The following is a 27881-nucleotide window of genomic DNA, read 5'->3' as shown; positions in this document are numbered from 1 at the left end:
ACTTATCACCGGTTACTAGGCCGACTTTGCTCAAGTCAGCGAAATATAATTGGCCTCGGTCAAAAGTCGAACTACTTGGTCAAAAGTCGGTGTACTTGGCCTAGTATTTGAATTCTGTATTTGGCTCCTAGTCAAAGTACTCAGCCAAATAAGAGAGATGCATGTTTTGAAATACTTTAGTGTTTGAAATTTTAACTTTAAACATGCATCATTTTGAATTATGCTTATTTTAACATATATAATATTCAACAATATATTTTCTATATATTTACCATGTTCAAGTATTCTCAAGTTCCTAGTCAGCTAACTAGGGAGCGTCTAGTTACTTCTTCAAAACTGATCATATGAGTTTATTGATCCATTACCACCCCATAATCATCATCCAAAACCGAACCAGCTGTGTGATGTTATACGTATGGGTTGATCACAACAGGCTAGATGGTCTAGTTGTACAACATGTATCCCATAGCAAGCCAACCCATGACCATGAAAATACACCTAAAAGACATGGTCATCCACCACTAGCTAGACCATATGGACCACCGGATGTATTAGATTGGGACGTTTCATTTAAACCCATGCGTGTTACACAAATACAAACAACGGCCTCTCAATATTATGCCAACTATTTCATAACATATGGAAAAAGGTGAAGTATTGTTCATGTACTAGATTTTCCTAATAAAAAAGCGATGATATCAAATTCTGCTTTAAAAAGATATTTGCGCGTGTTTAATGACTAGTCAAACATATACGACGTTTATAGTTTACCATGTTAAATTAAAGAGACTAAACTAATAACCTTATTCAAGAAACATGAATCCTTACAAGAATCAAAAGCGTAATTTACCTATGCTAGAACAACCAGAATCATTGCTAATAACATAATGTGATCGTGAGTGGTTCCAAAATTAAAGAGACGATCTTCGTCCAGGCTTCAACACTTTTCTCCCACAATGTGGGTTATCAATAGGCCTAGTGTTGGACTCGGCATCAGAATATGTCTCTTGAAGTAGTTCGGCATACATATCTATATATGATCTAACAAAACACAAAAGAATAGATAATTTGTATAAACTTTCACAACATAATAGCTCTAATCAAACATTTTCATTATTTGTTGAGATAAATCAGGCTTACCCAGCACTACTATGGACTGGTGACCAAAAATTAATTAATCTCGCACATCGTGTAGGAAAGCTATGGAGGAATATCATCAGACCTTGGTATGTTGATAGTGGTTGTTCTAGGAACATGATAGGAGACATCTCCCAACTGCACGACATTCAAATATTTAATGGAGGGTATGTTTCCTTCGCCGGAGGAGAAAAGGGAAAGATCACACAGAAGGGTACTGTAAGTAATGGTGTTCTTAAATTTGAAAATGTTTTTTTTATTCTTGAATTTAAACACAGTATGCTCAGTTTCTCGCTGATCTGTGATAAAGGTTTTTCAACTCATTTTACTAACAAAGAGTGTCTTGTTTGATCACAAAGAAAAGATAATGCCTATGTGATCGACATGAACACAAATGTTCCAGATAATATTAAATAATTATCCAAGACATTATGCAAGAGTGGCATCCCAAATTAATAGGCCTAGCTTTGGGATTACGCATGCTTCAAAGGATTAATAGATGGTATCGACGACTCCCCATCTGAGGCCTCATGTTTGCGTAGTGAATCCACTCAAATAGTACCTTCAACGAAGTGGTGGAACGTTCATATTCCTTAGTCTCAACTAGGAATGACAAACAAACTCAAACCCGACAGATAAACATTTATTTATTTTTTTTTGTCAAGAAATTAAACTTTGTAAATATAACATGGTATGGTATTAGTATTGGAACTATTATATATATAGTTTAATTATCTTATTAGTTAATCAATATTTTGTTAATTAAATATTTTAATTTAAATTAATATTTTAAGTGATAACATAAAGTTAAACATATACTTTTCTTTACATGTATATTGCCCCTTCCTCCCACCTTCCTTTTCCAAGTCATCATCCTTCCCATCACATTCCTCTTTCTCGTCAACAATTATTATTTCAACTCTAATATTGTTGACTACACTCTTAGATTCCTTTTGTTTTTTCCATTGTAATGAAAGAAAAAAACATCAATAGTGTTTCACTATTTTGACCCTTATTTAATAACATGCGGCCTCGTTGTATTAAAATATATATAAGCGAAAATGACATTAAAACATGGTCTTTTGTCTTTGGTCTTGGTCTTTGTTCTTCGGATATGGAAAATGAACCAAGATTCAATTCACATCTCTTTATGGGTGAGTGTCATTATAACCAACGTCAATTTTTCAAGTTTCCTATTGTTTACGGGGTTTACTGAAGACTGAATCAGTCGTATGAATTGTTATTTTATACTTAATAAATCATATAATATAATCATATATGCAAATCAATTAAAGAATAGTTGTAAGTGCGGTAGCAGACCTAGAGGTCGTTTTTTTATGCTTGTATGTCTCTCAACTCGACATTTAAATCTAGTCACGTAAATATTAATAATAATTTATTAAAATGTTGTCACGGGTAAAAGTAAGTAAAACTACGAGTTATGATAAAATTTTGTTATAATAAAAAAAAAAGGTAAAATTATAAGTACTTGTTTAGTAACCAAAAATAACTTAAGTAGTTCATTGAATTCAACACTCAGTTTTTTTCTCATTTCACTTTGTTTCTCAAATACACAACATAAACATAAAAATATATAGATTGAGTTCAGACCGCTGTTTTAACTAACATTTTTTAAAGTTTAATTGTCTATATAGTCAGAATGATTGTCTAGATACTTGGCTAAACAACTATCCAAACCAATATTTTTCAAACTTTATATTTCTTTTTAATAAAAAACGACCGTCTTAGTATTTTGTAAATGACCGCTTGATGATATGAAATCAAACAAGACGATCTAGTTATAGCATAACCGAAAAGTTAACTATGAAAAATATTTTGAATTAATAGCATGAAATTAACATGTAATTTATTTCCTAATCAAGATCTCATTATTATCAAGTGTAAAAACTACTAAAGCACATCAAAATGCTTCCATTTTAAACATACTACACTATTTACAAACGTAACATTATTATATTCAGAACTCACACACTCTCTACTCTACTCTAGTATAACACTCAACCGTCCAGTAACATCACGCCTTCTCCCCCCACCACCACCAACTCTCCCACCATCCAAAACCCGACCCGAACCCTTCATAAAATAAACATTTTTCCCACTACACCCACACCTCTCACCACCACCACCGCTTTTACCCAATGCATGGCTAGCCTTGACAGCCAATGCAGCCATCTCATGGGGCTGCATCCTACACCTCAACCGACTCACCGGCAATGCGAAATAAAGCTGTCCAGGCTGAAGCACATCATCGTCTCGGATAGGGGTAGCCACGTCATCAAACTCCATCTCATCTGAGTTGCAAATAAAGAACAAAGGGTGTTTTTGTAACACGTGTGAAACCTTAACCGGATAAGAGTACTCTTGAAGAGTACCATCGTGTAATATTAACTTGGCTGTGGTTGTGACATTGACTGATGTTGCAATATCACTAGAACTACATATTCCCATTTTTGGAGAGTGGGATATGATGAATAATATTATGAAGATGTGTTTGTGTATGTGTATGTGTATATATATATATATATAAAGGTGAATTGTGGGTGACAGGCTGTATGCATCAATAAATAGTGAACAAATTAAATTATTTTGTTGAGAAATTGCACAGGTGAGGAGGTGTGTATTGATAAGGGCTGACGTTGGCATGATAGGCAGGTGTGTTTATTATTATTACTAGCATTAAGAGATTTATCAATTTAATTACTTTAGGATTAGTATTAGAATAAGAATAAACTAGACTAGGAAAAGTAATGTGTTTTGACTGGATTTTATTTTGGTCTAAACTTTTATGTAAGTGTAACATGTTTTGGTCTTTAGTCTTTCACATGAATTGATGTTAAACTTTCATGAATTGATGTTAACCTTTTCTGTTAAATCAAATGTGTGTGAAATAATTAAAATAGCCTTGGGGGCTGTTTGGCAATTGCTGAACCATTAAGTGCTGAATCATAAAGAGGTCTGAATGGTTAAGAGAGTCTGAGCCAGTAAGATCTGAACAAGTTAAAGTTTGTTTGGTTGGACATCTGAATAGCTGTACAAAATGACTATCTTACCCTCTGAACTATTTTATGTTGAATGAAATGTATCTGTTTGTTTAGAACTCCGAATGATAAATAAGTATACAAAGAAAATGCAAAATATCATAGAAAATCCATCATTGCATTTAGGACTTCATGAAAACATCTATGAATCGTTTCCGTTGAGTGTTAAAACCTTCGTTTAACCACTTGAAAGCGCTCATTATGTCCTATAACAATAAAAAACATAGCCACCTTTTCTTCCAAACTTACTGACCTACTACTTTGCAACCAACTTCTTTGCTTATAATGATTGCACAATAGTACAAATGCATCACGTGAAAGACGCATATCTCATAACATTGTGTAGAGGATCCATTCAACAAATCTTACGTGTATGCATGACCGGTCAATGCCGAATTCAGGTCTCTTATCCTTTCAGTTCTTCTTGAGGCTAACCGTAGCCAATGCCAACAAAGAAATATGAACACTATAATCTCAACGTCCGAATCCATAAGCAACCTGTTATAAAAATTACCAACATTTGCATAAAATCCATAAGATAACATCCAAATAATCCTAACATAACATCATCACATTACAAAGAAAATCCTACATAACATAACATCCAAATAAAATTCTACATAACATAACATCCAAATAATCTTAACATAACATCATCACATTACAAAGAAAATCCTACATAACATAACATCCAAATAATCCTACATAACATAACATCCACAAAAACATCCAAAAAAAAGACTAGCCGTGACGCATAAAATTAAAACAATCCATACTTCGATCCCGCATTCTTAACCCATAGCTCACAAACGTGTGGCGGAAGTCGTAACCACACTTTCCTCAAATCAGCACTTTCACCAAAAAGTAAAAGCGCCGTTTGATATTTAGCATCAATCTCTCCCCATCCCAATGTATCCAACTTCTCCATGCATGCATCCATGTCATTAGAAAGATTGTGCTTTTCAATCAACATCTTTGCCACCTTGGTAATATGGTCTGCAACTTCTATTAGCTTTGAATTAAATGTTTCCTTAACTTTTCGTTTCTCCCTAGACCGACCGGGTGACTCCTCACTAACACCTCGAGTCATGGGTTCCTTTTGAGTGAATTCTAAATCCTCAAGCTCATTTAAATTGTGGTCAGATACTTCCTCAGAAGGATGAGGAAGTGTAGAAGATGGTCCCCAACTGTCAAAGCCATTTGAAGTGGAGTCCTCAAACAACTGAATACAAAGCTCGGGGTAAAGAAGTGACACACTTCTCAAAGATTCTACGACTTTGTTGGTCTGTGTGAAAAATATTATCAAATACTATAAGATTAATAGAAATGTAATAATAATTATTATTTATACAAAGGAAATACCTTTATCTCAAGTTTCCATTCTTCTTCCGACAAGTTAAAACTGTTTGTTACGGGATCATAAACGTTGTCGGTTTTGTTTTTGAACTTTGACCAAGCAACAAATTTTCCTTTAAAATAATCATAATGGTTCTTCATTTGTTTTTGATCCACGATGAAGTTGTGTTCTATCTTCAGTTTCTCCGCTATATTCCTCCATGATATTGGTTTAAGGCTATTTTCATGGAGTGTTATTTCATGAAGACATGCTTCAAGAAATGTTTTGTCAATACCATCGTGACTTCAATGAGTCCTACTCCTTTTTTGTGCCATTTCTTTATGGGTCATTTCTTTTTGGACAATTTCTAAAAAAAACAAATTACCACAACGATGGTAAACAACCAAGAACTTAGGGGATCGGAACTAGAAGATAGGGGTGAGCAAATAATCCGTTATAACCATTAACCACCTACAAGCACTTAAATAAACGAAATACCTATTTGTATCTACTTTTCATAAAACCACCTACAAACACATAAAATTTTCCTAAACCACCTATTTATACAAAAAAAGATTCATTGAGATATATTTTGAAAAAAAAAGACAATTTATATAATCCACATAATTTCAAACATTTTATATATAGACAACCCACCAAATCATCTAAACGACCAAACTCATGAAACAAAACATCCACTTACCACAAAAATATCTTATAAGAAATTGAACTTGTACCAAATGCACAACTAAACCTCAAGCATAAAGCAATACAGAACCAACTACAGATGGTATTAAACATTCGTGTACAACTGCAGATGATATCCTGAGTTAACTTACAAAACATTATCATTATTTAGTTCTTTTAAACATTAGTTCTTTTAAACTGAAATCGATTATTCTTGATAGCCTGCTCGTTTCTACACACCTAATCCTCAGGTCAAACCCAAAACTCAGATGAAAAAAAGAAATATGGGATTCCAAATCTAAGAAATATACTGAAATTAACATATTAGATGAAGAGATATAGCACATTGGAGAAAAAATTACCTAGGTATGGATCGATTAGGTTGCAATGTTAGAAGGGCTTCTCAATTGGGGCTATTGGAGGGAAGGAGGCGATGATAAAGGTTGAGGTGGGAGAGATGACAGATGAGGGTATATTAGGGTTATCTTGTCCTCTTTTCCATTCAGCTTCACAAAATCACTGACCAAATAAGAGGTTAATATTTCCATTAAGATGTATTTTTTAAAACAACCAAACACCTTATATCTGCGCGATTCAGATTTTAAGATCTGAATGGTTTCATTAAGAGGGAAACAAACACCCCCTTAGTTTAAAAATATTTATGTATGTGTGTATAGCACCATCGCCTGAAATTGTCGTCGTCGTAGGCCACCAAACACGGCCACCTGTCAAAAATTTTGGCAACGTAATTCCCACCTCTTATATGTCATTCTCTCTCTCCCTCTCAAACCTGTCGACCAATGTGACACCCGGTAATTTCCCAATCCCTTAAACCAAGTAATCAACCTAATTATTAGGTAATTTTGTTATGTGCGCCCTACGCGAGCGCGCTATATTAGAGTCAGCGCGGGCATTTGTTATGTGCGCCCTGCGCGAGCGCGCTATATTAGAGTCAGCGCGGGCATTTGTTATGTGCGCCCTGCGCGAGCGCGCCATGTTAGAACCAGCATGGGCATGTGTTATATGCGTCATGCGCGGATGTTTTGGCTTTATGTTTTCATATAACTTTTTGTCATGTCTAATGGGTGGACGCCCCGCCTGATGCTAAGGCGGGTGCATCCCAAATCATTTATGCGCGTGCGGAAAGGGGGCTAACCTCCCCGCATGGTGGGAACATTGAGAGCTAGTTTGTCTGAAGCTCCAGGATGGAATTGACTTCAACATAACCGATCACTATGTTGAAATACCAAGACCTCATGGAGAATCTACAAATGAAACTCAACGTCCCTGACTGCGAGAAGGTTACGCACCTACCCGCAGCAAAGAAACAGCCTACACGCAGAAGGCTATACGCACAAAGCTATACGCACAAAACACTTAAGTCTCAAATGTAAGGGGATTTCCACCGCCCAGAAGGGACCAGTAGCGTGATTCAGAGATTTTTACCTTTTGACTGCACACTGACAACAGTACCAGGAAAAGTATACTGTAACACGAAAAGTCAGCTGTCAGCCGTACCTACTCCCACCAACCACTGTTCTGCATGTCCTGTCAAAATCAATCAGAATCTTTTCTTAACCACTCCCTAGGATCATCACCCCCATCCCTAAATAAATAATAATAAATCTCATACTTTATCATCATTACACCTAGATATGAAAAGATTACAATCCCCTAAAGCAAGGGATTGTGTTCCCTTGAGTTTGCCTATAAATATGTAACCTAAATTATCACCCAAACACACTTCAAACTCTTAAAACTGCAAATCAGCATCCGTTTCATTTCCGTTCCTGTACTAGGTAAGCCGAGAATTATAACCTTGAGATCTACTTTCCAACCCTTATATTCTCCGATTTCTTGATCTTAATATATGTATTTCTTGTTATTTAATCATATTCTAGACTTTCAATTTCGAGCCTAACACCAAGAAACCCGAATCTCGATTAGTCTCTTAACAAGAACCACAGGTGAGTCTCACAGCCCCTATTTTCACTATTTTCACTGTTTTTAAACTGTTTTCGGGGCGAGGGACACGTACTTAAATTATGCTTTATCATGGTACTCTTACAAGTAATGAAAACGATTATGTGTTTAAATTATGTTTCTTTATGGAATATTTTCGAGCAATGCAAACGGTTATCTATGGTTTTCGATGTGAGTGCGATACGAGTAAGTGATCACTTTACCATTGGAACTCTAAGGATAGGGACTGCTGGTTTGATCAACCCACTCGTAGGGGTCGCACCTCTTTGCATGGACGAGTGCCTAGTATGGTCATGGGGCAGTACTATGGGATTGAGCCCGCTCGTAGGGGTCGCACCTCTTTGCATGGACGAGCGCCTTGTTTTTCCGGCACAACGTCCGCGCGTAACCCGCGAGACGGTATTATTAATTCGCTCGTAGTGGCAGCGCCACTTTGCATAGACGAGCACGGTTTTCAGAGATGTCCGCGCGTAACCCGCGGGACGGTATTACTTTATTTTGCTCGTAGTGGCAGCGCCACTTTGCATAGACGAGCACGTTTTTCAGAAATGTTCGCGCGTAACCCGCGGAACGGTTTTATCAGGAATATGTTATCAGAACTATGTTTCAATACGGATTCACAAAGCATGTGTTTTATGGTTTCATCAGAAATATGTTTCAGTACGGTTGTATCAAGATTATGATGCAATACGATTTATCAAGTTACTAAAACTTGTGAACTCACTCAGTTTATACTGATTCAAATGTTTTTACGTGTCTTTCAGGAGACAACTAGGTAGCGCATGGAGTCACACATAGAGCACCTCACGCAGAACATCTAAAGTTAGCTTTTTGGAAGATTTTGGTTCTATCCCTTCGACGCGCGCGGTTGTTCCCGCCACGTAAGGGGATATGGCGCGGAAATCTTCAATGATTTTCATACTTGGATGTTTTTATGTAATTCTAAATGTAATGTATTTTGTACTAGACATTTCATGCGCAAAGGAAATTTTACTTTGAATGTTTGCAATGACCCGTGCTTAATTATCAATCCCCACTCGCGCGCGCCCGGCTGTTTCCGCCGATCAGGGCCGGGTGTGACAGATTGGTATCAGAGCACTGGTTATAGCGAACTAGGAAAAGAAGTTTTAACCTAGACTATAACCGTCGGGGAATCGCATGAAGTATTTTTCAAAGAAAATATTTTCAAAAGAAAAACCACACACACACTTAGGAACACGGGTCACACAATGTCTAGTGAACATTAAGGATAAAAACACTATGTGCTCAGGGTACATGCGCTAAGTTTGATATATTTTTATTCTCTTTTTAAAGAAAAACGAGAATGCCTCCAACCAGAGCCAAGGGAATTACCATGACACCCGAGGAACTCGCAGAAATAATCGCGCAGGCGATCGCGACACATGAGGCCAGCAAGGCCGAATCAAGTCAGGGTCGTCAAGAGACCGGAACCCCAGAACCCGAATCAGGAGCTTTGGACAAAGGATGCTCCTATAAGACATTTATGGCCTGTAAGCCTTGGCCATTCAAAGGCACAGAAGGGGCCATTGGGCTCTACAACTGGATTGACAAGATGGAGACAGTTCTCTCCATTAGCGGATGTAGTGAAAACCAAAAGGTCCTTTACGCGACCTGCATGTTCCAAGAAGCGGCCTCGTCTTGGTGGAAGCTTCAAGTGAAGACATTGGGGCGAGAGGTTGCTCTCCACAAGACCTGGGAGGAGCTGAAGGAAATGATGATGAGGAAGTTCTGCTCTCGCGCAGAAATTCAGAGTCTGCAACAGGAATTCTGGAACCACACCATGGTCGGAACTGATATCGACGCCTACAACAACCGGTTCAACGAGCTTTGCCAGTTGGTGCCAGACATGGCAAACACGGAGGAAAAGAAGATCGAGAGGTATATCTTTGGGTTACCTCCTGTTGTTAGGGTTCCGCTCAACGCCGCAGCACCTCCAGCCTTTGATGAGGCGGTAGCGCGGGCCATCACCCTTACAAGGGATACGGTCCGTGCGGGCATATTGACTGCGCGCGGAAACGAGCAGCGAACCTCTGATCCCAAGAGGAAGTGGAACTCTCACCGAGGGTCCGACTCCAAGCAGCCACCGTTCAAGAAGCAAGAGAGCGTAAGGGCTTACGCGATTCAAGCCGCGGAGCCACCGCGAAAAGGGTACAGCGGGCCTCGCCCATGGTGCAGCAGATGCAAGTATCACCACGAGGGTGAATGCGCAAGAATCGAATGCGCCAAATGTGGCAGACCAGGGCACAAGACGATGAATTGCCGTATCAGAGAAGCTGGAGCGAGCGACAACTGCTACGCATGCGGGAAGCCAGGGCATTTTAGTCGGGATTGCCCGCAAAAGGGAAACCAAGCTCGCGGGAGAGCTTTTGTGATCGGCGCGGGCGAAGCAAAAGAAGAAGGATGGTTCATTCAGAATGTGTATTGACTACAGGGAGCTGAACAAGCTGACAGTCAAGAATCGGTACCCCTTACCGAGGATTGACGACTTATTTGATCAATTGCAAGGATCCAGTTATTATTCGAAGATAGATCTACGGTCAGGATACCACCAACTTAGGGTCCATGAGGAAGATGTGCCGAAGACAGCCTTCCGAACTAGATACGGCCATTATGAGTTCTTAGTGATGCCTTTCGGGCTAACTAATGCGCCGGCTGTATTCATGGATCTGATGAACCGTGTGTGCAAACCATACTTGGATAAGTTTGCGATTGTATTTATAGATGATATTCTGATTTACTCTCGGACCAAGGCCGAGCATGAGCAACACCTGAGATTGATTTTGGAATTGTTAAGGAAAGAAAAGCTGTATGCGAAGTTTTCCAAGTGTGAGTTTTGGCTTAGAGAGGTTCACTTTCTCGGTCACGTTGTAAACGAGAAGGGAATACACGTCGATCCTTCCAAGGTTAAAGCCATCGAGAATTGGGAAGCGCCAAAAACCCCAACTGAGGTGAGGCAATTCCTAGGACTAGCTGGCTACTATCGACGCTTCATTGAGAACTTCTCCAAGATAGCTTTACCTCTGACTGCGCTAACCCAGAAAGATAAGAAGTTTGTTTGGGGCGAGAACCAGGAAGCGGCATTTCAAATGTTGAAGCAAAAGTTATGTAGTGCGCCAATTTTGTCTTTACCCGAGGGGACGGATGACATCGTCGTCTACTGCGACGCATCACATCAAGGACTCGGATGTGTCCTTATGCAGAGAAACAAAGTCATAGCGTACGCCTCTCGTCAGCTCAAGGTCAATGAAAGGAACTATACCACGCACGATCTGGAACTTGGAGCAGTTGTTTTCGCGCTAAAGATTTGGCGCCATTATCTTTATGGTACAAAGTGTTTGATTTTTACGGATCACAAGAGCCTTCAACACATATTTGATCAGAAGGATTTAAACATGAGGCAACGAAGATGGGTTGAGTTATTGAATGATTATGATTGTGAAATAAAGTATCATCCTGGAAAGGCGAATGTGGTAGCAGACGCTCTAAGTAGGAAAGAGCGTGCAAGGACGCTACGAGTTAAGGCTCTAAGATTGACCATTCGCGCAGATCCCGAGAAGCTCAACAAGAAGCCTTGAAACCAGAGTTTGTCAAGAACGAATCCCTTGGGGGTATGAATAAGAATTTGGAACTCAAAGAGAACGACACTCGATATTTTGCTAACCGCATATGGGTCCCTCTCAAGGGAGGATTGCGCGAGCAAGTGTTAAACGAAGCTCACAAAACGCGATATTCTGTACATCCTGGCGCAGACAAGATGTACCAAGATGTTAAAGCGTTGTATTGGTGGCCCAATCTGAAGGGCGCCATCGCGACGTATGTCAGTAAGTGCCTGACGTGTTCGAAGGTGAAGGCTGAATACCAGAAACCATCAGGGTTGCTTCAACAGCCAGAAATTCCCATGTGGAAGTGGGAACAAATCTCTATGGACTTCATTACCAAACTGCCAAGGACACCTGGGGGTTACGACACGATTTGGGTTATAGTAGACCGGCTAACTAAGTCAGCACACTTCCTGCCGATCAAGGAAACCGATAAGATGGAAAAGTTAGCCCGATTGTATATTCGAGAAGTAGTTTCAAAGCATGGAGTCCCGGTGTCCATCATTTCTGATAGAGATAGTCGGTTCACCTCAAGATTTTGGAGATCGTTACAGGGGGCTTTAGGTACTCGTCTTGACATGAGTACAGCTTATCATCCCCAAATGGATGGACAAAGCGAGCGAACAATCCAGACATTGGAAGATATGCTGCGCGCATGCGCGATCGATTTCGGAGGTAGCTGGGATACTCACCTCCCATTGGTTGAATTTTCATACAATAACAGTTATCACACAAGCCTCAAGGCTGCGCCGTTTGAAGCCCTGTATGGGCGCAAGTGTAGGTCCCCGCTGTGTTGGGCTGAAGTGGGTGACAAACAAATGACTGGTCCAGAATTGATCCAACGACGGATAAGATTTTTCAGATACGGGATCGCCTTAAGGCAGCGCGCGACAGACAGAAAAGCTATGCTGATGCGAGAAGAAAACCATTGGAATTTCAAGTAGGGGATAAAGTGCTTTTAAAAGTCTCTCCATGGAAAGGAGTCCCCCGTTTCGGCAAGCGAGGAAAGTTAAATCCGCGCTATATTGGACCATTTGAGATTCTGGAAAGGATCGGTCCGGTTGCTTATAAACTCCGTTTAACCGCCGAACTTAGTGGAGTTCATGATATGTTCCATGTGTCCAACCTCAAGAAGTGCTTATCCGACGAAACGTTAATTTTACCGTTGGACGAGATTCACATCGACAAACAACTACACTTCGTAGAAGAGCCTATAGCAGTAACCGATTGGAAAGAACAAAAGTTGCGAAGAAGTCGAATCAAGTTAGTAAAGGTTCAATGGAACTCGAGGCGTGGGCCTGAATTCACTTGGGAAAGAGAAGACCAAATGCGCAAGAAATACCCACACCTCTTTCAAAGCATGGCTTCTGCCAGCAACGCCTCCTAAATTTCGGGACGAAATTCTTCTAACAGGAGGAGAATGTGACACCCGGTAATTTCCCAATCCCTTAAACCAAGTAATCAACCTAATTATTAGGTAATTTTGTTATGTGCGCCCTACGCGAGCGCGCTATATTAGAGTCAGCGCGGGCATTTGTTATGTGCGCCCTGCGCGAGCGCGCTATATTAGAGTCAGCGCGGGCATTTGTTATGTGCGCCCTGCGCGAGCGCGCTATATTAGAGTCAGCGCGGGCATTTGTTATGTGCGCCCTGCGCGAGCGCGCTATATTAGAGTCAGCGCGAGCATTTGTTATGTGCGCCCTGCGCGAGCGCGCCATGTTAGAACCAGCATGGGCATGTGTTATATGCGTCATGCGCGGATGTTTTGGCTTTATGTTTTCATATAACTTTTTGTCATGTCTAATGGGTGGACGCCCCGCCTGATGCTAAGGCGGGTGCATCCCAAATCATTTATGCGCGTGCGGAAAGGGGGCTAACCTCCCCGCATGGTGGGAACATTGAGAGCTAGTTTGTCTGAAGCTCCAGGATGGAATTGACTTCAACATAACCGATCACTATGTTGAAATACCAAGACCTCATGGAGAATCTACAAATGAAACTCAACGTCCCTGACTGCGAGAAGGTTACGCACCTACCCGCAGCAAAGAAACAGCCTACACGCAGAAGGCTATACGCACAAAGCTACACGCACAAAACACTTAAGTCTCAAATGTAAGGGGATTTCCCCCGCCCAGAAGGGACCAGTAGCGTGATTCAGAGATTTTTACCTTTTGACTGCACACTGACAACAGTACCAGGAAAAGTATACTGTAACACGAAAAGTCAGCTGTCAGCCGTACCTACTCCCACCAACCACTGTTCTGCATGTCCTGTCAAAATCAATCAGAATCTTTTCTTAACCACTCCCTAGGATCATCACCCCCATCCCTAAATAAATAATAATAAATCCCATACTTTATCATCATTACACCTAGATATGAAAAGATTACAATCCCCTAAAGCAAGGGATTGTGTTCCCTTGAGTTTGCCTATAAATATGTAACCTAAATTATCACCCAAACACACTTCAAACTCTTAAAACTGCAAATCAGCATCCGTTTCATTTCCGTTCCTGTACTAGGTAAGCCGAGAATTATAACCTTGAGATCTACTTTCCAACCCTTATATTCTCCGATTTCTTGATCTTAATATATGTATTTCTTGTTATTTAATCATATTCTAGACTTTCAATTTCGAGCCTAACACCAAGAAACCCGAATCTCGATTAGTCTCTTAACAAGAACCACAGGTGAGTCTCACAGCCCCTATTTTCACTATTTTCACTGTTTTTAAACTGTTTTCGGGGCGAGGGACACGTACTTAAATTATGCTTTATCATGGTACTCTTACAAGTAATGAAAACGATTATGTGTTTAAATTATGTTTCTTTATGGAATATTTTCGAGCAATGCAAACGGTTATCTATGGTTTTCGATGTGAGTGCGATACGAGTAAGTGATCACTTTACCATTGGAACTCTAAGGATAGGGACTGCTGGTTTGATCAACCCACTCGTAGGGGTCGCACCTCTTTGCATGGACGAGTGCCTAGTATGGTCATGGGGCAGTACTATGGGATTGAGCCCGCTCGTAGGGGTCGCACCTCTTTGCATGGACGAGCGCCTTGTTTTTCCGGCACAACGTCCGCGCGTAACCCGCGGGACGGTATTATTAATTCGCTCGTAGTGGCAGCGCCACTTTGCATAGACGAGCACGGTTTTCAGAGATGTCCGCGCGTAACCCGCGGGACGGTATTACTTTATTTTGCTCGTAGTGGCAGCGCCACTTTGCATAGACGAGCACGTTTTTCAGAAATGTTCGCGCGTAACCCGCGGAACGGTTTTATCAGGAATATGTTATCAGAACTATGTTTCAATACGGATTCACAAAGCATGTGTTTTATGGTTTCATCAGAAATATGTTTCAGTACGGTTGTATCAAGATTATGATGCAATACGATTTATCAAGTTACTAAAACTTGTGAACTCACTCAGTTTATACTGATTCAAATGTTTTTACGTGTCTTTCAGGAGACAACTAGGTAGCGCATGGAGTCACACATAGAGCACCTCACGCAGAACATCTAAAGTTAGCTTTTTGGAAGATTTTGGTTCTATCCCTTCGACGCGCGCGGTTGTTCCCGCCACGTAAGGGGATATGGCGCGGAAATCTTCAATGATTTTCATACTTGGATGTTTTTATGTAATTCTAAATGTAATGTATTTTGTACTAGACATTTCATGCGCAAAGGAAATTTTACTTTGAATGTTTGCAATGACCCGTGCTTAATTATCAATCCCCACTCGCGCGCGCCCGGCTGTTTCCGCCGATCAGGGCCGGGTGTGACAACCAACAAACCCAATTCTGCCCCAAGCTCGGTGGAGTCTTGATCTAATCAGGCACAAAACTCAAATCTACACATAATTAGGCCTTGGGTTGTCGATTGTGTGTGCTTGTGTTATAAAAAAAATAAGTGGGCCTCATAAAAAATTTAATTTTAACTTAATATGTTTTAAAAAACCAATGAGTACTTTAGTTATTTTTATAAAATTTAAAGGAGAAAGTTAAGCTCCGTCTATGTTAGGGATCAAATGTGTTACGCTTATGTAATGGTTTGAACTAGTTGTGTAATTTCCTAAAGTTAGATACCAAATGTGCAATCCAATCAAACCATGAGGATCATTTGTTTAATTTATTATTAGAATAACATGATACTTATAAAGTTAACTTTGGCTAGGTGATAAAAGCCTTTTCCGTTAAGAGTGAAGACCAGAGTTCAAAATTTGACATGAGAGTAAAATTTCTCTTGTGGTAGTTTAGAACTATGAGTAAAGATGGATAGGTGTGTTTAGTCGTTCAAAATAAAACTCATAATTTGAATGGGTATGATAAATCATACATAATAGAAACTAAAAAACAATTAAAGAGTAAAATGTATGTTTAAAAAAAAACAATATAATTTTAGTAAGACTTTGTTAGCAGGTGCGGCAAACAATGCGTAATACAACGATGCATTTAACTGACTATAACTGTATGTATACTATTTTAACGATGAATCTAACTTATTACGACAACACATCTAACGCTATAACGGTATAACGGCGCATCCAATGTGTCCAAATCTAACGCAAGGATATGCTCGCAATCGTAATGGTGGGCCCAAGCATTAAAACGGTGCGTTATAAACGCTTGTTATAATGATTGTCTTTAGTTTCCCTAAAAAATACACATGTCAGGTCTGAATACTATGTAGGTACATAACATAACGCAAAGCTTGAACTATTAAGTGGTTGTGCTAGTAAAAGGATGCATGAACGGGGTCTAACACACAAGAAAAAGAAAAAAGTCGATGCTCTAAAAAAAATAAAAAATAAAAGGATGCATATTAAAATTATTCTATGAAAAAGAAAAAGAATAAACCAAAAACTATGCTCTTAATATGTGTGGCATATTTTGCCATAAAATATTTAAAAAATAATATTCTTGAAAAGGTGGGATGCATTCGAAAAATAGTTCATTAAGGTATAACTAATAATCTATGTGCGAGATTCTTCGAGAATGTAACAGTTAATAATATAAATACATTTGTTACTCGATCGAGTACATTGTAGACCGGCCCAAAATGGCTATTTGTTGTGCCAACTTTAGTTTTTTATACTTTGTCCATAAAAGGTGTATATGTATTGTTTTGTTCTCTCAGTTTAAGTTAACACTTTTATTCGTTAAGACTTTTGTCACTAACCTTTTTTGCTGCTAAATTTTAGTTTCACATATTTACTTTTTAGCTTCTTTAATTTAATTTAATTTTACATTTTTACTTTTTGGCCTATCAATTATGATAACGAAACTTATGCGACAAAAATTCTACCATAACGAATCGAAGAAATACCGACCGACTTCCATCCATGTACTTGCCGCAACACAAGGTAACTTTTGGACATGTAATGCATTTAACATACTCCGATATAACGCACAAGTAGAAATAGTTATTATCAACAAGTATCTTATATTATTATTCTAATAAAGCAACATCTTTAGTTGTCATTTATCCTCACCGTCTTGTACCATAGGAGTAAGGAGATAGATTTTTTTGGCTAAGAAGAGACACGCAACCTGCTTTAAGAGAGATACATTGAACATGAATCCTTACAAGAGTTGTAATCAATAACAAACCTGAAGACACAACTCGTTGAAGACAATGGTTTGAATCATTTTACATTAAATTAATTCGCCTTCTATATGTAATATACTAATATGTGCTATGATATACTATTTTATAATTGAAAATTAAGTCTTAGACTATCATGTGAAGTTTGTGAAAAAGATTCCATTAGGTACCTTCGTTCATCCTTCTTCCTCAAATCAAGTAAAGATTGATATAAGATACGAACGTGATTTTGTAGGCCATTACTTTTAGTAACAAATTATTAAATCAATGTTATATTTAACTAAAGAAGGCATAAACATCAAATTTAATAGTATTCTTGACGGCCAAATGCTACTTTAAATAATTAGAAACGTTGAATGTCTGGAATGATTCTCCCGTAAATTTATATAATATAAAATACATATATGACGTTTGTTTGATTTCTAAACATAGGTTTTTTTTGTTACATATGTATTGGAGGTGATAGTGTTTTCGTAAATTAAAAAACTTATAGTTGTGACGTACGTGGAAGAAATAAATATTGCACCGCTACAGTGCACCAAACAACTGATATCCGATACGTAGCTTACATTTATATACAAGTGTTATAACTTATAAGTTATAACATGTAGATTATATTTGATTTTAAGTGATTTTTTATCAGACAAAAAGACACTTAGGTGCTGTTTGTTTTTTAAGAGGTAAAACGTCTGCGGTCTGCGAACCACATCTGCAAGCATCTGTAGCAGAAGAGGTGGACCAAACCTCTGCAGTCTGTAAGAAAAAGATTGTTTGTTTTTAATGTCTGCAGACTTATAAAATTAAACAGAAATTTTTAAATAACCCGAACCGAACAAACTAATGGTAATCAAACCTATTAAAATTCTTAACAAAACCAATATAAACAAATTATTCATAAACAAACCGAACCAGACAAACTAATGGTAATCAAACTTATTAAAATTCATCCGGTGACCTGTTTCACCTGCACAAAAGACCTCACTTTCTTTCCTTATATAAACACAACTGTAACTCGGTTCCTTCTTCACATAACCAGCAGCCATCAATTTCATAACTTTTGCCACATTTTCCCACATAAACACACTTGGATACGTGTTACATAAAAGTATATACGTCGATGGATCTTTAACGCCCAACTCCATTAATCGATTAGCAACCCGAATCGCCATCTGGGTTCGCCCGAATCTTCGATGGAGCTGGGAGTGGAGGGCGGCGCCGCAGGTAAGGAGAGGGGTGACGGGAAGAAAGTGGGGGTGGAGGGCGACACCGGAGGTGGGTGGAGGGGTGGAGGCCGACGACGGTGGAGGTGGCGGCGGCGGTGGAGGAGGAGTTGGAGAGGAGAAGAAGGTTAGGATTAGGGTTTGGGAGTGAGATGTAAAAGAAGTAGAGGGGATATGAATAATAGGGTTTGGGAGTTCTGATGTTTTTTGGAGTCAGAAGAGGTGAGAAGTAACAATGCCATCACTTCTAGGAGAAGAGGGCGCGCATACGTTTTTTAATGAAACGTCTTCGGAAAAACAAACACACTGCAAAGCCCAACGTCTGCGTGCCCTCTTCTCAGTGCAGACAAAAGAGGTGGAGAAGTGCTTATGAGGAAAAACAAACAACACCTTAGCAGTGTTGCAAATAGTGTTAGCAAAAAAGTCCGACTAGACGACGATTAGTCCTCGATTAATCGCTAGTCATCACTTCACTGATTAATTTTCGGCTAATCGGTCAACTGTCAAATCCGACCAAAATCAAGATTAATTGGACTTAATCGGCCCTTTCTCACGAGAATCTGGACAAAATCGGTGATTGCCGGTGAGATTCCGATTAGAATTAGCAGTTTCCAGCGAGATTTCAAAGAGAGATTCTTGCCAATTTCCGGCCAAAATATGTTTGTGTATGTATAAAAATGAAAACTACACATAAAAATGTGTGTGTGTATATAAAACTGAAGATTATACATTAAATTCTGATCTGATTAATCCCGATTAATCACTAGTCTTCACCCCATCGGCCGGATAACGATTAACGATTTTTACAACACTAGTTATAAAGACAATTTATCATCTATAATTGAGTTACTACTAAAGAAGTTACAATTGAGGGAAACTTGTTGAGTTGATGGTAAACAAATAACCATCAACTCATACACTCTTTCACGACGTATTGTGTCCTTTAAACTAAATCTTGTGATGGTTAGAAACAGGGTTTTACCCTTGTCGGAGAGGTATATTTGCCTTAATTAATTTATATGGGCTCATAAAGGAATTGAATTTGGATTATATTAATCGATATTTTTCATTCTATGGATGTTTTGACTCGATTGAATAAAATAGAACAGAAGAGGACAGTTACTTCTTCTCTTTTCTTCATCTTCATCGCATATACAAAATCATCAAAATCCAAATTCATCTACAGAATTCTCTGTCTTATCCGATAAATCATTGCGTGTAACCCGCAAATATGTTTATCCAAAAGTGATTCATGATTCAGAGATTAATCCACACAAACTGTTCAAGAAACCAAGATTACATATTTGCATTATTGATCGAGTTCATCATCCACATTCCATATTAATTTATAAACATATGAAAAGAAATCATGTGCGACCTGCCAAGCAAAGCTGTAGTACTAGTCATCTTCATTTTATATTAAAACTCAATTTTTATTTCTTTAAATAATTCATAAATCTGAAGATCTATACTCTCAGATTCCATGTGGAGACAATGTCATCCAAGACTGACTAGATATCAAGAATTAATCAGTTGACACGTTCAATAGTTCACCAAACAACCGGCAGGCATATATAACAAGAAAACATTATCAGCAATGACTAGTACTTGATTTAAAAAGTACCCATTCCTATAACTTAATCATGTTCCTATGCATGTAACTGTTGGTCATACATAAATGTTTTTTTACAAAATGCTTATCTGTTGTTGTCTGGAAATCTGAAACAAGATTCATTCATTGAAGGTGGTGATTCATGCATGCAGAATGATCTCGAAAGGGGCTGGTCTAAGCTATACATTCATCGATCAACACACGCATATTTGGTGATCAATTCCGCGATATAAAGGTGGAGAATATATGATAATTAATATGAATTGTGGACATATGATCCCGGTTAACACGTTGAGAGATGTACGCACGGTCATGATGGAAATTAGGTGAGATGTTTAGCTCGAGTTTAATCTAAATCAACTCATCTACGCTAATATACATCTATGGAAATTTTTTAACAACTTGAGATGATAATATACATCTATGGAAATTTTTTAATGGCTAAATTCTATTGATGAACAAGTTACATGACCAAATTATGACATTCAATCTAACGATATCAAATTATTGGGTTAATCGATCCAAGAAACAAGATTCTTTTGAGGCATTCTAAAGGAACTCAAAGAAGTTTCTAACAACTCACAATTAAGGTTTTCAAATAGCCCGTGACTAGAAAGTCACTTGAAAATAACTTAAAAAATGAAGACTCAAAATTGACCCTTATAATTTTTAGCGTAAGATGAGTTGATTTAGATTAAACTCGAGCCAATGTGGATTCGTGGTGAGCTCGCTTGTTGACTCATGTATGTCAATTAAACTTAACCCAAACAAAAAGAGAGAACCAAGCCAAATTGAGCTTAGCCAAGCTTACTTGATTTCCACCGGCTCAAGTCAAACAAACGACATAGAAGATTGGATTGCTCAAACTAAAAGACTTAGATTAACAGGGGGGGGGGGGCAATGAGATTTCAGAAGGGAGGCTTGACGCGATGGGAACCCAAATGAATCAAAAGGGTACACCAAATCAAAAAAAAAAACCCAAGGGTATATATCTGAAGTATTAACCGGTTTAGATAAAAATTAAAGTTGACTGAAAACGAAAAATGATAGATGTATGAAGTTATAATGAATATATTAAAAGGGAAAATTTGTCGTAAATTTAAAAGTAAAATATAAATTATTTAAGAAGTTTATTATGGTGTATGATTTTTTTAAAAGAATATATATAAAACTTTTATCTAGTTAAAAATAACAAGCGAAGAATTACAAAGAATAAACAAACACATTACTTTAAAAAATATATAAAAAAAATAAATTATATGTGAAATGAAAATTAATAAAAAAGGATACATTACGTTAAAAAAATCTTATTTATCATACTTTTAAATAAAAAATGCATTCATTTGGGATTTCAAAATTAGGGTTTAATTTAGGGCTATTGCTTACTATTATTATTACCGTTAAAAGTCGTTAAATTCAAATAACATTTTGCCTCCAAATTCTCTTAATCAAATGCCCCCGAAGCTACCCAGTAACCTCCCGCCCAATATAAGTCTCAAACTCATCAAAACATATTGCGATTCGGACGATTTAACCCGTGCACGCCAACTGTTCGATAAAATTACACACCCGGATTTTCGCTCTTGGACCGTGTTAATTTCCGCCTACACAAGACGGGGTTATAATAATGAAGCTATTAATTTATACACCCATTTGCGTGACCGAGAAATCCCACCCGACAAATTCGTACTTTTGTCGTTCGTCAAGGCGTGCGCCACATCCAGAAATCTTGTTCACGCGCAACGAGCTTATAAAGACGCGGTCACATTCAGGTTTTGTCAAGATCTTGTGTTGGGTAATGCGATGATCGATATGTTTGGAAAGTGTAAGCATCTTGACGGTGCGAAACGAGTGTTTGATGAGCTGCGGTTTAGGGATGTTATTTCGTGGACGTCGATTTGTTCATGTTATGTTAATTGTGGGAAACCGAAATTCGGGGTTGAAGTGTTTAGAGAAATGGTTTTGAATGGAGTGAAACCGAACTCGGTTTCGGTTTCGTCGATTCTCCCTGCGTGTTCGGAGTCGAAGTATTTGAATTTAGGTCGAGAGATACACGGGTTTGTGTTGAGAAATGGAGTTGAGGAGAATGTGTTTGTTAGTAGCGGTCTTGTTAATATGTACGCTGGTTGTGTACGCATTAAACAAGCCGAACTAGTGTTTAATAAAATGGTTAATAAAGATATTGTGTCACATAATGTGATGATATCTGCATATTTTGAGAATAATGAGCCTGCAAAGGCCCTTGATATATTCAAAAGGATGAAAAATGGATCATCAAAGTTAAATTATGCGTCTTGGAATGCTGTTATATGCGGGTGCTTACAGACGGGTAGAACGCAACAAGCGTTGGAATTATTATCGGAAATGCAACACGCGAAGTTCAGCCCGAACCAGATCACGTTGACCGCTGTGTTGACCGTGTGTACAAATTTAGAAAGCTTGCGAGGCGGTAAGGAGATTCACGATTACATCTTTAGACATGGTTTCTTAACCGACACAACAACATTAACCGCTCTTATATTTATGTATGCTAAATGTGGGAAGCTTGAAACATCTCGAAAGGTGTTTAACACGATAATTGTAAAAGATACGGTTGCTTGGAACACGATGATTATTGCTAACTCAATGCATGGGAATGGGACCGAAGCATTGAATCTGTTTAACCAAATGCTAAACTCGGGTAACAAACCGAACCAGGTTACTTTCACGGGCGTTCTTTCTGGTTGCAGCCACTCGCGGTTAGTCGACGAAGGTCTGTTTATCTTCAACTCGATGAGGCGGGTTCACATGATCGAGCCAGACACCGAGCATCACTCGTGTGTGGTAGACATTTTAAGCCGCGCGGGGCGGTTAGACGAGGCGTATCGGTTCATACAAAATATGAAAACCGAACCGACTGCTTCTGCGTGGGGCGCGTTGCTTGGTGCGTGCAGAGTGTATAAGAATGTCGATTTAGCACGAATTGCAGCCGCACGGTTGTTTGAGATTGAGCCGGACAACGCGGGAAATTATGTTTTGTTGTCTAATGTTTTGGTTAATGCTAAACTATGGGGCGAAGCATCGGAAGCGAGAAAGTTAATGAAACATAAAGGAATCAAGAAAGAGCCTGGTTGCAGTTGGGTTCGGGTTAAAAACCGGGTGCACACTTTTGTGGCTGGTGATAAGAGAAACAAACACAGTGATGATATTAACATGTTCTTGAATAATATGAGTGATAAAATGAGGCAACTCGGGTACTTGCCCGACACCGAGTTTGTGCTTCAAGATCTTGATTGTGAGGAGAAAGAAGATACATTGTGTAATCACAGTGAGAAGCTTGCAGTGGCTTTTGGGTTGCTGAATTTGAACGGTGAATCATCGATTACGGTTTTTAAAAATTTGAGGATTTGTGGGGATTGTCATAATGCCATCAAGTTTATGGCTAAAATTGTTGGTGTGACTATAGTTGTTAGAGATTCATTGAGGTTTCATCATTTTAGAGATGGAGATTGTTCCTGTAAAGATTTTTGGTGAGCTTTGTATCCTATCAAATTTATTATTGCACTAGTTGTGAATGGGTCGGTCTGGGTCAGTTTCGGGCTCAAACTGAACCAAAAAGACGTAAATTCGGTTTATGGGTTTTTAAAAACCGTTCGATTTGGTTCGATTTCGGTTTTACCAAATTTTGGGCCTGAAAAGAAATTGGCCCAAAATGATAAATTTTAATATGAAACTTTGAACCTGAATTCTTTTGTTAATTAATGATTAATTGTTTATTACACATTTGGACCTAAAAATTTTTGGGCTAAACCATTTATTATTTTCTTATTAATTACTTAAATTTCTTTTTTTTTTTCCGGTTTGGTTCCAGTTGGTTTGCTTTGATTTTTTCGGTTTTTGGTTAATAGTAAAACTGTAACCGAACCGAAAAAACTTTTTAAAAAAAACTTAAAACCAAACCGACGGTTTGTGATTGGGTTCAGTTATTTTGGTTCGTTTACGTACAGTTCGATTATTTCGGTTTCATTCACACCCCAAGTAGAAGATACTTTTGATAATATTGAAGCATGAAAATACTGATCAAAACACCATTTTATTAAAATTTGAGCATAAAATCATATCCAAGAAATAAAAATTACAATTTGGGTTAAAAACAACACTCTATAATCACTCCAACTGAGCATACCAAACACCTTGAATCTTCACATCTTTAGGAGCTTTAGCCCCTAAATCAGTATCAGAAGGTTGAATGCTCTCAAACACGCCGATCACCTCTCCGGTGTCGGGCTTACTTGAAGTCACACTCAATGTGATCTTCCCTGTTGAAGAAGCAGCATTCTTCACATTCTCCTTAGCAAGCTCCTCTTCATCGCCCCGCCCGCCAGCTGGCAATGCAACCGCATTGTCATAACCCGTGGACCCGCCTCGGCCCTTCGGGTCGAGGAACGACGAGCCTCGGTATGATGGCACTAAAAACTCCCCACTAAAGTTATCGGGCGTGCCCGATGCCACAAGTTGTTTAACCGTAAACAAGAATGGGACCCGTTCGCCACCCGGGAGCTGCACGGTCACTGCAGCGTAATCTATCCCGTCCTTTTCTTCAAACTTGATGGTACCGTCGGGTGATACTTCTAACGGGCCCTCGATTTCATCGAGAGTGTAGGTTAAGCGAGTCATTAGTTTGGTCTTTTGGAACTCGGGTGCTGAGTTCTTGCTTATCCCCTCGGCTTTGACTGTGAAAGATGTCGGCTCTAAGCAGAACTTTTTGGCATTGTACTTCCCGGGCTTGACCGCGAAGCCGTTGACTCCGCCTTCGATGGTCGGGCACTGGTTAGCGGTACCAGTTCCTTTGACTTCCAAGTATGTCTTGCTTTGGATTTCATCAAAAGTCAGTCTTTTTGGACTTCCTTCAGCACTTGCACCCTGTTTTAGTTTCAAGAATTTAACAATAAGATCAAGATTTTGAATAATAACATTAGGGGTCTAAAAATAAGAGGTGTCGTGTCGGTTAACACGACTAGTTTTTATAAAATATGTCAACTCGAAGGCGGCATGTTTTATAAAAGGGTTAGCACGAATACGACCTGTTTAATAATTAGGTTAACCTAAAGTTAATATCTTGATTTTAGAAAGGGTTATTTAAAAAGTGTGATTTTTTATTTTTTAATTAACTTTTGAAAGTAAAATTAATATCCCATTTTGAAATATTACCACCTTTTAATATTCAAAAACTCTATCCATTAGCTAAATTTTTTGTTTGTTCTCTTTGAAATCTTTAATAATAAGAAAAAGGATCCAGTTACAACAGAGAGGCAGGTAAGCGGGCAATAAGCTGCGCCGCCACCCCCTTTTGAATGCCAACCCGATCCTACTGAAAACATAGTTATCGTTCTTCGGCGTCGCTGAGTTACTGTGCACGACCCGCTAAACTCCTTTTAAAAACGAAGCAGTATTGGGGGCGAGAGACCCAAATGTATCAAAAGCAAAAGCGATGAAGGCATGTTAATTCTCAACACGCCTTATCGTGCTTAGTAATTTTTCCTGCTTCAGCTTTAGCACCGCTTGCCTAGTTACGTCTAATGGGCTAAATATATAGAACCAAGTTTGTAACTGATAATGAGAGAGAAAGAAAAAAACGATTAAAAGGACAACAATTACAAAAAAAATAAAGAAAAAAGAACATTTACAAATGAACGTTAAACACGAATAACGATACAATTTTAAGTTGGTCCAACACGACACAAATAAATATACGGTTCGGGTTCAAGTTAACAAATCCAGCCCGTCAACCTGACACGAATACCTCGCCTAAATAATATCAAAAATCCGAGAAAAATACCGAAACAACGAGGGCAGAAGTTGCAAGAGCAAAGCCAGCAATCTTGGCTGCATCAGTGCACTTCTGAGCAAACTCCTTAATATCAGACTGAATGGAGCAAGTGACCCGGGCTCCAGCCGGCTCGACACCGAAGGCCTTGTATAGGCTTTGTGAAGACTTGAGGTGTAACCGGTTCGAGTGGCCAACTTTAGTTGGCTGCATGAATGTAGCAGCTGCCTGTAATGAGGCTGCCATTATTATTATTAATGTAAAGTTGCAAACCACAATGCACCTATCTTTTGTGTGTATTAAAACTTAAAACTTCATCATCATCGTACTCAGTATATCCCACCAATAGCAAAGCTATGGTAGGGTCTGAGGAGGGTAAGATGTAGGCAGCCTTACCTCTACCCATAAGGATAGAGAGGCTGCTTCCGGTGAGACCCCCGACTCGATAGTAGTTTTGCATCAAGCCTTGGACATAAGGCACATAGCACTCAATCATCGGGACACCGGCTGATCGGTGCATGTACCCTTATCTTTCAGCTATCAACGCCACTACATGATGCCTGATTAACCGTGCGTCACTTTTAACGTTATTTTCACGAGATTAGTAAAATAACGTCAAAATTAGTGCAATTTCACTTTTGCCCACCCGAGGGTTCACACATATATACATCATATGTGCGCACCGCAAGCAGGGCTATAAAACTTAAAACTTAAAAACTTAAAAGATTGTGTTGTGTTGTAAACTGTGATTGTAGTAACTAGTTGCAGACAGTTGGATTGGAAAGATTTGTGTGGTGTTTAGGAAGATAAGCAGATAGGAATCTAGGATAAGATGATGTTCCATTGGCTGGTTTGAGTTATTTTTGATGGTTTTGTGTATTGCCACGTGGCATTCATGATGGTTTGAAGGAGAAACAATTTCATTTTTTAAAAAAGTAAAGTGTCATTTTTGTACATATGGTTTGACAAATAATATGAATTTAGTTTAAAAAGTTTATTTTTGCATATGGACCCCCGGGTTTCTCAATTCTTGTCAATTACATCTAAATCACTAACCCCGTTAAATTTAATTGGTAAGTCAAGGGTAGACATGTTTTTTCACTCTTTCTTTATTATAATACTTATTTTAATGAACTGCGGTTTTCGTTCATGTGGTTTGTCCAAATCTGCAGTTTTAGTACAATAGTTTCAAATTTGCAATTTTCGTCTATATAGTTTCATTTCACTTGCAACTAAATCTGAATTCATTAATCTAGTTAAGTATGGTCGTTAAATCCATCAGTGTGCCCTTCACGTGAGGGACGGTTTTGTCCATTTTTCCCTTTTTTTCCAAATACACCCCAGTCACTCACGTGAGGGGGCTTGCGAATTAGAACTTAAGTTTATTTTGGAAGAAAACGAAAAAATTGGTCGTCACGCGAGGGGCACGCAGATGGGTTAACAACCAAACTTAGCGAGGTTAATAAATTTGTGTTTACTAGTGGTACACAAATCGAGATCTGGGCCAAAAACGGCTCGGGTTTTGTCAAAGATGGTCAAATCATATTTTTGTTTAAAAACCGGTTTGAGTTGCAACCGGTTTGACTAGTTTCAAAGTAGAGGGTTACAAATTGATTTCAACGGTACAATTTGGTCTAGGTTCATTGTCATAATATGGCTTGATAGATTAGATTAGGCCGTAATAAGATGTAATTGATCATACATGATACATGTTGTAAAGAGTTTTGTTAGGCCACGTTACGCCGTAAAGAGTTAGATAAGGTTGTAGCGACTAGCGAGTCATACTAGATCACAATGGAGAATAATGCATTGTA

The 27881-nt window shown here is 38.7% G+C and overlaps 2 protein-coding genes and 1 pseudogene across 2 annotated transcripts; 1 reads left to right on the top strand and 2 right to left on the bottom strand.

Moving 5' to 3' along the window:
- Window positions 1-3138: 3138 nt before the first annotated feature.
- LOC143539756 (uncharacterized) lies at window positions 3139-3606 on the bottom strand. The gene has a single exon (XM_077032978.1). The coding sequence runs from the start codon at window positions 3604-3606 to the stop codon at window positions 3139-3141; it is 468 nt and encodes a 155-aa protein (XP_076889093.1).
- A 17959-nt stretch (window positions 3607-21565) lies between these two features.
- Window positions 21566-23836, top strand: LOC143539705 (pentatricopeptide repeat-containing protein DOT4, chloroplastic pseudogene; annotated as a pseudogene).
- A 478-nt stretch (window positions 23837-24314) lies between these two features.
- Window positions 24315-26927, bottom strand: LOC143539732 (oxygen-evolving enhancer protein 1, chloroplastic). Its single transcript, XM_077032960.1, has 3 exons — window positions 26778-26927; window positions 26080-26379; window positions 24315-25163 (listed from the first exon to the last, which is right to left on the bottom strand). The coding sequence occupies exons 2-3, from the start codon at window positions 26311-26313 to the stop codon at window positions 24408-24410; spliced, it is 990 nt and encodes a 329-aa protein (XP_076889075.1). The 5' UTR covers window positions 26314-26379; window positions 26778-26927; the 3' UTR covers window positions 24315-24407.
- Between the last annotated feature and the right edge of the window lie 954 nt (window positions 26928-27881).

The sequence above is a fragment of the Bidens hawaiensis genome, unplaced genomic scaffold (assembly GCF_021521415.1).
Source record: "Bidens hawaiensis isolate Kalapana, Puna unplaced genomic scaffold, B.hawaiensis_p1.1 tig00012010_1, whole genome shotgun sequence".
NCBI lineage: Eukaryota > Viridiplantae > Streptophyta > Magnoliopsida > Asterales > Asteraceae > Bidens > Bidens hawaiensis.
This window is presented reverse-complemented; position numbering and strand designations above follow the sequence as displayed.